Source organism: Oratosquilla oratoria, chromosome 40 (assembly GCF_046742065.1).
Source record: "Oratosquilla oratoria isolate Oo_2021 chromosome 40, ASM4674206v1, whole genome shotgun sequence".
NCBI lineage: Eukaryota > Metazoa > Arthropoda > Malacostraca > Stomatopoda > Squillidae > Oratosquilla > Oratosquilla oratoria.
The window spans coordinates 18,813,661-18,825,557 of record NC_134816.1 but is presented as its reverse complement, the minus strand read 5'-3'; the positions used below and the strand labels follow the sequence as shown (position 1 = coordinate 18,825,557).

Here is an 11,897-nt window from a genome sequence, read left to right as displayed (position 1 = left end):
TGCCGTTGTACTTTTTCTTTAATGAGATTCGGTGACCATATGGAAACAGCATCATCTGTTCTAATTCTTCAATATTACGTAGTGCCGCCATCACATTCTTTGTAAAACCATGTAACTAAATCCTGTACTTCCATTATAGCCTTATATCTAGTTGTGTAGACTTATAAGCATCTACAGTGGTACCCAGAAACAGCTCGTCCATGCACTGTTTGGGGTTTGAAGACCTCACTCCATGGTGATGTCAGAAGATCAACTTGGTGTTGAGGAGTGTATGTTGTGTGGTCTAAGTGGTTTATGACTTGTGGTAGGGGCCGAGAGTTCACATCCAGCTCATGTTATATGTCCTTTCAATAGAACAGGCGTGCCTAGGTCAGTGACCTAGTTAGTAGAGGTAAGGGGACCCTCTCCCTTATCTCTCTTTGTATATATCTTCGTACCTGAAAATAAATTAAATTAAGGAAGAACACCCACAATCAACGCAAACCGCAATCTCAGTAAACGACCTAATCGGTAGGTAACACCACTGGTCTCAGCATGGCAACAGGCTCCTACCTCCGCCTGAGATATATCAAGTGTTAACCAACACTGAAAAATTGGAATGCCAGCAAATATTTAGGTAAAGTTAGCATCAGCTGCGAATCGCTAATCAACGTCATCATTCTACTGTCAGTCTTCAGTTACCCACAGTGCTATCCGGGCTATCCAACCAACACTGCTCTTCAGCTTTCGTCACGTAACGTAAATAATATCTTTTTTACACATACTCACACTCCTAAGATATCCAAAGACTAATAGATACTATAAGAATAATTACACATATGCACCAGTAGGTAGATACACTAATAGGTATATACATATATATCAATAGAAATATACAAAATTATACCATCTTCAACAAGTAAACTGAACAACCATCGAATGCATAAACACATTAACCAATATTCAGAATAATAAGTGCATGCACGTACATGAAAAAAATGATTAACTAATGCATTAAAAAGATCCCACATACCAAGACATAAAGTGATTACATAATTCACTACCAATTCTTCAAATTAACATAGTATCCAACAAAATCTACATTCATAAGATGTAAATAATACACAACAAATTCTCCAATCCACATAGATCTACCAAAAATAATTGTACATACCAACCAACAGCTAATACAGATAAACTAATACAAACAAACAAACACATACTACGAATAGCAGATATAAAATTCATTAATACCAAACACAATGTAAACATATCAAATCTCAGATATATAGAAATCAATAATTATATACCAAGCATCTCCCAGTGCAATTTTGACACAATATACCTACAAGATATTTTTTTTTCAAATTCATACTATATAATATCAGAGACAATACACCTCTCAAATACAAGCTAAGATTTCACCTCTGCCATCATGCACTCAAATATGTAACCCATGTATAACTGTAAGAGGCTGTCAGATAAAGGTAGACAAGTAAGGTAGATAGAGGGGTAGGTGGCGAGAATTTAATTTTTATGAATTTGTTATTTGATAAATGATAGTCTAGGCAAAGGCGTTGCATAATCTCGCTCCTCGTCTAAAGTTTACAAATAACTGCTAGTGACCCGATTTAATTGTTGTATTATGCTGATGCAACAATATGTAAACTAAACCAGTGATCCATTGATTTCGAGATTGCTTGAGTAAGCAGTATTGTTTAAGGCGTTTGTAACATTCTTTCTGATTGGAGGAGAAGAAAATTCAATTGCTTCATGGGAGTAAAGTCACGCCCTTAGGGGAGGCACTTATTTACACAAACACACACACACACACACACACACACACACACACACACACACACACACACACACACACACACACACACACACACACACACACACACACACACACACACACACACACACACACATATATATATATATATATACATATATATATTTGTGTGTGTGTGTGTGTGTGTGTGTGTGTGTGTGTGTGTGTGTGTGTGTGTGTGTGTGTGTGTGTGTGTGTGTGTGTGTCTTTGTGTGTTTGCGTGTTTACCTGTTTACCTCGAGAACGAGTCGACCACCCTAGAGGATGAGTAGAGGATAGTATGCATTTTTGAGGTGATGTTTTAGTGTGATTCTGTACCTAACCAATAGGTGCATTGGAATTGTCATTTATCCCACTTCTTTATTATTGTGTACATTTATCAGTTGCTGTTGGTCGTCAGTGTAACGTTATCATCCAAAGACCTGACTTCATGATGGCACGTCTCTCCAAAAAAGAAGAAAAAAAAAAAATGTTTAGGTTATAATGTTGTTTTTTGTTTGAAAGAGTAATACATTTTAGCCCCAAATATATTTCATCGTGTTGACGTAGCGTGAGTGAAGATTTGAATGAACTAATGAATGTTAGTATTGTGTAAAACTAAGGAATTATACGGAATCTCTAGATATTTTATGTTTTGTCAAGCACTTTTGGGAAGTATAAAACTAATTCATTTCGTCTTCACCATGTATACATTGCATATTGATATTGTACATTACCTCAAGTGTTCCATACATTGCGTTTATGGGCCTATTCTATACTGTATTTCTATAGGGAATAAGATCACTGAACCCAACCAATCACAGAAACATTTTACATGAATGTATCGCAGATTTGTGACATTTATGATGTCTGGGTGAAACTCTATAGACTGGAGTGAGCTTCGTGGCCCGTTGACCTTCACATTAACCTAGAAGTTACATGGTCCCTGGTTCGACATACTGTAAATATAATGTGTGAAGGAGTGCGGCGCTCCCTGACCATGAATTGATGAACTGATGGTTTCAGGTTGCACCGTCGAGTATCCACCGGAAGGATTTTGACTTGGAGACATTCAGAGCACAATCGTGATGAACGGACACAAGATTCGAATGCTTCGTGATTCTGAAACGAAGGAGGATGTTTTGAAGGACATCATATCCCAAACAAAGGTACTCGCACACCAACGCCTGAAGGCGTTTTCCCATAACGTCTTTATACTGTGAGGTATAGATGATTTGGTAATAGTTATCCATTAGTGTTTGCTTGGTAAATACCTTGGCTTACTGCGCATGATCAGTTACTGGCATCTGATCCATAGTGTATCTGAATGATGACATCAGGAAACGTGTATGTACTGTGCTGGTGTAACAAGATTGTTAATACTCGTAGATGCAAAGTAAAATTTAAAATATTATGTTACAAAGCAAACAAATTAAAAGGCAAAAGGGATCCAGAAATGAATTGGAGGATGGGGTAAAAACATCGAGAAGATGACACTGCATGCAGAGCTGCGTTGTCGGTTCGTTCGCTCCCGGGATGATACTTATCAAAAGGACACAGTTTTGAGGTGGGAGAACATTCGAATGATCTAAGGGTGGGTTTCGTGGATTAGTGGAGGGTGGAAGTGAAAGATGAATAGATCTTCTAAGGCGTTGAGTGAATCAGAGGTGATTCTGTAGAATGAAAGGAAAGTTTAGAATAAGGCGTAATACGGTGAGACTAGCAAATATCTGGGAGGTAAAGACTGCTGCAGTGAAGACAAGGAGTTGAGTTCCTGTCTCTGTCTGCATGACCGATCCCAAGGTTAGACTGTAAGCCATCTTCATACATGATAATAGCAGGGAGATAAGAAAACGAATTTGTAGTCTCTCTGTCTTGCATGACCCATCCCGAGGTTAGACCGTGAGCCATCTTCGTATATGGTAATGGCGGGGAGATAAGAAAACGAATGTGTAGTTAAGGCAAGGCAAGGCAAGGCAAGGCAAGGCAGGGGCGTACACAACTGAGCACTTCGGGGACTTGTACATGCAGTAGAACGAGAAAGTCGATGAAGTGTGTGCGCCACCTCTTCATTCATTTGACGTTTGCTACCGAGAGCGACTCACATAATTCCACTAGACAAATGAAGGTTTGACTGAATTTTTACAAAACAAGGTTCATGTAATAAATACAAGCTACAAACAAGAGACAGGGGTTATTTCATGGATAACTTCCGAGCAACAGAACATCGAGGGTATTCTGGTGAGCATTCTAAGATTTGTGAATTGGTATTTCTGACTTTCTCAGCTAATCTATATCTACAAGATTGTGTGTTTATCACATGAACTGCACTCCTTTTTTTGAAAAGCAACATATTACTAGTTCTTTTATGGGCGAAGGTACATTGGCATGTGGCCGAGTTACTTGTCACTCATTGCTGATCAATAGAAATGATACAGGAAATGTCGTTGGTAGGGCCACTATGGCAGTCGTAAGACGTTAGTTACCATTGGTAGCTGTATTAGGTTTAAAAAGGGACACATTTAGTAGAACATGAAACTGAAGTACTGAAAATTCATAAGAGTTGTTTCATTCTAATGTACTATTGATGACATTTATCATTGGAATTAGGAAGAAGATTCCTTCATGGTTCTCGAACTGGACGACATAGTTCGCAAAGTGGAGAGCTGGAGACGCCTTCTTCCTCGAGTGGATCTTTTCTACGGTAAGTAGATTGAACCTCAATTTCTTTTGCAAAAACTTATGCATCGACTCTTGACAACGTCACCGCACATTCAGGAAAGTAAGTCTATCGACGTATTGATATAGTCTGTGCGCTCCAAGGAGTCTGTTCAGGGTGTGGCATACTTGGTGATTTACTACTAACCATTCTGCCAAATCAATTTTGGTACATGCCTCTCTCTCTTATTTTCTATCTATGTGCTATTTGAATTTGTTTTTCATATTCTGTATATAATAAAGGAAGCTATATAGTACAATGAGTATCACTTTTTAGGATTATAACAATGATCTGAATAAATTGTATGACACGTGGCAACAGCGCTTTTTCCCCCCATGTTGCCACGCTGAAGTGTCACAGGTGAGACAGGTGTGATAGGGTATAGGTAATCGTTATTATAATCCTAAAAAGTGATACTCATTGCACTATACAATTTCTTCTACTATATACAGAATATAGAAAAATAAATAGTACGCCGATGGGAAATAAAAGAGAGAGAGAGAGAGAGAGAGAGAGAGAGAGAGAGAGAGAGAGAGAGAGAGAGAGAGAGAGAGAGAGAGAGAGAGAGAGAGAGAGAGAGAGAGAGAGAGAGAGAGAGAGAGAGAGAGAGAGAGAGAGAGAGAGAGAGAGAGAGAGAGAGAGAGAGAGAGAGAGAGAGAGAGAGAGAGAGAGAGAGAGAGAGAGAGAGAGAGAGAGAGAGAGAGAGAGAGAGAGAGAGAGAGAGAGAGAGAGAGAGAGAGAGAGAGAGAGAGAGAGAGAGAGAGAGAGAGAGAGAGAGAGAGAGAGAGAGAGAGAGAGAGAGAGAGAGAGAGAGAGAGAGAGAGAGAGAGAGAGAGAGAGACATAGAGAGAGAGAGAGAGAGAGGGAGAGAAAAGGAGGCATGTACTAAGGGTGATTTTTCAGAATGACTAGTAGTAAATCCCAACGTATGATTATACCACCCCATGAAGGGATGCCTTGGAACGCACAGACTATAGCAAGTGTTAATATGAATGAGATTTCCACTCACTGTATACCTGAAAAACGACAGTTACACGTTTTTATTTGGGTACAATGACTTCATGCCAACAAGCGTCAAGGAACACTTATTTTCTCGATTGCACGATTTCTGTTAGTTTAGAAAATTAATAGGTTTTCACCTGATCCTGTTTTCTTTCTAACCATATGAAAAACTCCTTCCTGTATGCTAAATTGCAATAACCTACTTAATGTTTATGTTAAATCGATGTTGATATCAGACTGTGTTTAGGGCCCAAACACATATTCTGGTGTATGTTACAAAATTGACTAAACTTTAGGCAATTAAGTATCATACAAGGATGATATGATGAGATTAGGATACTCATATTAACCTGCCTATTAATACTTCAGCGGTGAAATGCAACCCAGAACGTGCCATAATAGATATACTTGTGAGCCTTGGATGTGGATTCGACTGCGCCTCAAAGGTTTGTATCCCTTTTCTATTTCCGTACCATAGCATTCCATCTAGAGAGTGTAGTAAACTTATCCACATAAGTTCCTGCCATCTATGAGTATGTTTCCGTCCTTTTTGCTGAAGTTGGCTGCACCAATCGCCATTTCTTATACAGCAGTCAATTTTGGAAGGAAAATGACCTTCTCCGTTCCACATACTACACAAAAAGCAAAACACAAAGGCTCACATTATTAACAGTTACTAGAAATACTTAAGACCCTTTATCGTGTCCCCTGCCAATGTCGCCTTCTCCCTCGACGCGCACCAAACCATTTTCCCAAGGGATGATTCTTTAATTTTGCAGCACTCTTTCTATAGGAATGTGATAAACTTTTATCCAAGCTTATCTTTCTTTTGTATTGGAGGCTAAAAATTTCAGACATGAACATAAATGCCTGTTACTCGTGTTAGGAGCTCGCCAATGCGAATCCCTGTGTTTCAATTTCAGAGTGAAATAAGATGTGTCTTGGATGCTGGCGCAAAGAGCTCTCGTGTCGTCTTTGCCAACCCGGTTAAGCGGACCTCACATCTTCATTATGCAGCGAAGACGGGCGTTGAACTCCTCACATTCGACAACCTAGATGAACTATACAAGATTAAGAAGACCTATCCTAGTGCCAAGTAATTCTTCATTCTAATTCTAGTTATCACGAGACATTCCTATAGGGCACATCTAGGGCAGGGGTGGGTAACCTTTTTAAGTGCGTGTGCTAGAATCAGCAAGACCTTTGGTACAAATTTTCCTCGCATGCCTACTGAGTAGAATTATAGGCCCACATACCTAATTCTTGTCGTTTTGGCAGACTCTTGCTACGTGTTCGATGTGATGACAAAGATGCCACGTATATCCTCGGAAACAAATTCGGTGCCGAACCTGAGGAAACTGGGAACCTCCTGCGAGAAGCTAAAGACCTGGGTCTCAACCTGATCGGGGTGGGTGGCCTTCCACGTGGGCGGCTCGATGTGCAAGCAAGCGCCCTTCGGTCTACGCTGAAGCAATTACTATCGCAAGGAGAGTCTTCGATGAGGCTATGGCGTTAGGGTTCAGTCCCTATTTGTTGGACATTGGTGGAGGTTTCAGCGGGGGAAGGAACAACAAGTTCGAAGAGACATCCGAGGTGGTCAACCATCAGTTGGATCTTCTTTTTCCAAGAGATGGCATCACAAAGGTTGGTGGCGTGGGTTATTGCTAGGCCATTCATCGCTTTCCCCCTCTCTCTTTTTTTTTTATTATCTCTCAGGTAAAAGTACCAAAATGGTGAGTCGGTTCTGGTCCCAAAGACCTAAATATAGGTTTCAATAAATGCTGTCATTTCTTTTATAACCTGTTTATTGATAATGTAATCAAGATAACCGAAATGAACAGTGAGAGTATTTGTTTCCACGTCTTTTTAAGAAATAATAGATATCTTATAATATGGTGAGTCTTAAGATTCACTAGAAATCATTGTAATGCTCTTCTGATACATTTCTACTATTGGGGATACTCTCTGAATTATTCAACGCATAAATGAATATCTTCTATACTTACTAAAGATAGAATAACATTAAAAACTCTATAGTTAAGCAAACTATCTTTTGTATGAATTAATGAACAATGTATTATTTATGCCTAGTGGTTTATACACAACAAACATTTGCCTTTACTTTTTTTTTTTTATAATCAAATAAGTTCATCCTTTCATAATGTTTACAGCTTTTGTAGCCACCAAGCTTCCTGTGCCAAATAATACGGCCATGATATTTCCCTGCAAGGAGAGTTGGGACGTCTCCTCTTTCCGTATTTTACCTCTAAGTACAGCTGAGGCATAAGTATACTTGGATATGGCCGATCAATTTTATAAGGGTGACTGGTTGGTCTTGTTGGTGAGTTTGATAAGAAATCCATTGTTTTTCCAGGTCATTGGCGAGCCAGGTCGCTACGTTGTGGACACCTCTTGCACACTGGCAACCCAGATCACGGGCCGAAGGAAGAAAAAGGACCCGACTGGCCAAAGGGAGGCCATGGAGTATTACATCAACGATGGGAAAAGTGGATGCTTCGAAGAACCCATGAGATCACTACCTGTTTCGCTTTCTTGTGGGGTATGTAGCAGTTCGGCTTATATAATCTTACAATTATTTCCATTTCAGATAATCAGGGGGAAATTGATGTAAAAGATTGATAACAACTCTCCATAATTCACATTGTTCTTCTGTGTGTTTGAGTACTTGCATGCACGCATTTTTGTGTTTATGTGGATACTTATGTGTATATTTGAATCATTGTCACCTTATGAACAGTATCGTACCGTGCTGAAATATAGTTTAGTTTCATAGTTGGCTGCTTGTAGGGGAATGTTCTAAGGTAGGAGGGATGTTGATGTGTATGGTGTGGGTAATCCTAGGTGAGTAGGAAGAATGGAAATACTGTTACATCATTGACAAATTTGATGGTGACTGTTTATTCTTTCAGTATCAAGCGGTACCTTACTCATAGCGCTGATATTTTTGATTGGAGTATTTATGTGTGTGCTGTGTGTGTATGTATGTATGTATGTGTGTGTGGGTGCGTGTGTGTATGTGTGTGTGTGTGTGTGTGTGTGTGTGTGTGTGTGTGTGTGTGTGTGTGTGTGTGTGTGTGTGTGTGTGTGTGCGCTTGTGCACGCGCTAACGTATTAATGAAAAACGTATCTATCATGTAATATAATAAATATACCTTGATAAGGAGATTTAAACTATTTTGCAGTGTTGCCTAGAGGAAAATAAGGTTTCATCATTAAAAATAGATAAATACTTTGTGCTTGATTCGGTTTAACGTCGTGAACTCCTTGTATGAGGAGGCTAGGATGGTACCCTTTACAGAGGACTCTGTAGTGTGGAATTTGATCAACCATACCCATGGTTCAACTCGCTGGCGTCTACGTTCCGACTGCCGTCACCTCGACCTTCGCCGCAAGTAGCGACACTCAAAACCGCTCGGCCAGTGAGCATCCTAATGCACTGTAGATTTAACAAATCTTTGCACCCTTTTCTAGGCGAAGAAGCGAGAGGAGGTACCAACTACCATATTTGGTCAGACATGCGACGGTCAGGACGTGGTGTGCAAAGACGTGGCACTTCCCATAATGCAAGTCGGGGAATGGTTGATGTGGGAGGATATGGGAGCCTACTCACTTTCGAATACCTCATACTTTAATGGTTTCGAACCCGCTCAGGTCATTCCAACCATGTCCGCGGAACTTTCGGTAAGTGTTTTACAGGTCCAATCAGATACTGCACTGAATGATGCTCTTGAAATCGTGACGCTAGATTTTGTTTGGAGAATCCCCCCCACCTCCACACACACACACACACACACACAAAGCCCTCACTTCGATGACATCCCCTACTTGGACAGAATCTTCGGAGGGCTTCATTGTGTAGATGACATTAACGTGAACGGGTGGTTGAGTATTGCACGTAGTTCCTGGGATAAATGATTATCTGAGAGACCACGGAAATTCACTGACGACGCAGTGGGTTCTCATTGTTGATCGACGACTCATAGATTCAAATATGTTAATGACCTTTCTTGTACATATTAAAGTGATGACAAACTAGGCACTTTTTGTGAGCATGCTGCTCGTTTTTGCTACTTCATTTGAGTACAAACGACTTTGATTACGATTTTTTGTTTTTTTTTTCTCAAAATTTCCAAATGTCAAATTAATATTGCGTCATATATTGAGAAGCCGAATAACGAACTAAAAGAAGTTAAACCTATATCAAATTTAGACACCTTGTTGAAACGTTCATACGGAAGTCTAGAATATTGTAACCGAAGTCGTTTCTACTCAAACGAAGTAGCAGATTGAAGTAGCATACTAGCCTAGTGTGCTGCTACCTTTAGTAACTAATGATTTCATATGTCTTGATCCGCCTATTTCTTTTTTCAGGATTCCTATCTTTTTAGATAGATACCCGTGTAAGTCATCGCAAGTCCAGTTTATGGACACCACCCATCATAATATTGCTTGATAGTGAGATCAATCTTCACTAACGCTGACACAAAATACGACTGCACTTCTGCAAAACAAAAGACTAGTGAAGAACAAAGTGCATAAGATATTTCGTCAGCTGATGGACTAAAATTACAATAGTAATGTGTTAATATGGTGTGGGATCTTTGCTTCTCATTAAACCACTGAGAGGTGATCCAATTTTTAAATGTTAAATAATACTGATTTACTGCCTTTGATATTCATGTTGGGGACATGTTGAGAAAATGGAGGAGGTGGTGCCACGTAAATTATATTTGATCTAATTGATTTCGCCCCGTTCTATCTACAGGTTGTATAAGATGAGGACCCTTGTTGAATTCACATCTTTTTTTGTTCATTTTTATTTCATGAGCATTCTCTTTGATTTTTCTTTGTGTCATTTTTCTGCTTCTTTGAACCTCTGGTTATGTTTTAAAATTAGCTCAACTCTTCCCGTGGCCTATGGAGATTTTCTTTTTTCTCTGGCTGCCAACAGGCTACATTATCCGTTTCCAAGTGCTTCGGCAGTAGCTAAAGTATTATGGATTCAGAATTATATATATGTATATATTATTTGGATGATGGAGAACATAAACACAGGGGAAGGCTCGGAACCCTAAACCCTTCCCCTGTGTTTATGTTCTCCATCATCCAAATAATTTGTCTAAAATACTTATCAATATGTATATATATATATATATATATATATATATATATATATATATATATATATCCTAGAGATAAAAGTAACATATTAATTTTCAGATATCTAGATATATAAATAGTTTTTAGGCAACGTCTATTATCCCAGTAACGTATTCTTTTTAATACAGTATTTAAGTAGATCATTTACTCTAACCGTAAACTGTATATTGTCAGCTTTGAAACTGTAATAGTGATCAATAAACCTGTTATCGTGATTTGCTATTAGTTTCTCGCCTTCTGAGTCTCATTTAGAATATTTTCAGTTTACCTTCAAACATTATTATGACCGAAGTTTCGATTCCCGTCTAGGAATCGTCTTCAGGGGTGTGATAGTTACATACAGTGAACTCAGATATATACTACGCCACGGACTCCATATAATATATGAGTTCACTCTACAGTATGTAACCATCACACCCCTGAAGATAATCAATGGATGAGAATCGAAACGTCGGGCATAATAAACTCCTAGAGTTGAGTCTGGTGTTTACTCTCCCTCTCGATAATTAATCAACAGTCTACGAAGGGGAATTCTGCTCTTTCCTCTCCAGCTGCATATCAACACCCCAGGTCCAGACAACATACACATTGATGATTCTTAATATTCAACCTGTATAACTGAATACGGGTGGAAAGCTACTGCCAGAGTAGGGAAATGTGGAGTTTTGCCTGCTGGTAGTTTGCGTTAAAAAAATAAGCTTAAGCTCAAAGGCACAAACAGTCCTGTAAATATGGCAGTTTTATTGCGACCTTGCAGTCTTGTATTCAGGTAATGCAAATGTTCTGATGAACCCATTCTTTGTCTCTCAGTTTCTGCACGCCCCTTCCTCTCTCATGCATAAACTTCTGTATTTCACGACACCTCGGCTTAACCACCGAGTATCAGTGTAATATGGCAGAGTCCACCCGTGACTGTGAATTTCCTCCAATTGAACTGTCTGTGGTTCAGTCCTACCCCGTGTATAAAGTTCACTACCTTGATATCAACAACTTTCATGACATGATCCATCTTTGATGTCTTACTGCAAAGCACTTCACTGTAAATCATGCAACGAACACTGTGAATTTGATGGTCTGACTTCACAGCTAGTCATTTTTCCTTTAACTTTGTTGCCACGACAGCATTTCTTCCAACCATTTGAGGTGCTCTATCTGTAGCCAGACTCACAGTTTTCATCCAGTCAACACCTATTTTATTTAGTG

General features: G+C 39.3%; 1 protein-coding gene across 1 annotated transcript; it reads left to right on the top strand.

Moving 5' to 3' along the window:
* The first annotated feature begins 2,880 nt into the window (after positions 1-2,880).
* Positions 2,881-8,307, top strand: LOC143020478 (uncharacterized). The gene is made up of 8 exons (XM_076176902.1): positions 2,881-2,961; positions 3,911-4,033; positions 4,403-4,496; positions 5,883-5,959; positions 6,437-6,609; positions 6,792-6,921; positions 7,888-8,073; positions 8,272-8,307. The coding sequence occupies exons 1-8, from the start codon at positions 2,881-2,883 to the stop codon at positions 8,305-8,307; spliced, it is 900 nt and encodes a 299-aa protein (XP_076033017.1).
* Positions 8,308-11,897: the final 3,590 nt, after the last annotated feature.

Excerpts from the sequence above, each read along its gene's own strand:
- LOC143020478 (XM_076176902.1), top strand. The coding sequence starts at position 2,881 with ATGAACGGACACAAGATTCGAATGCTTCGTGATTCTGAAACGAAGGAG. Across the intron at positions 2,962-3,910 it reads ACATCATATCCCAAACAAAG|ACAAATGAAGGTTTGACTGA; the intron begins GTACTCGCACAC and ends TAATTCCACTAG. Across the intron at positions 6,922-7,887 it reads TGGGTCTCAACCTGATCGGG|GTCATTGGCGAGCCAGGTCG; the intron begins GTGGGTGGCCTT and ends TTGTTTTTCCAG.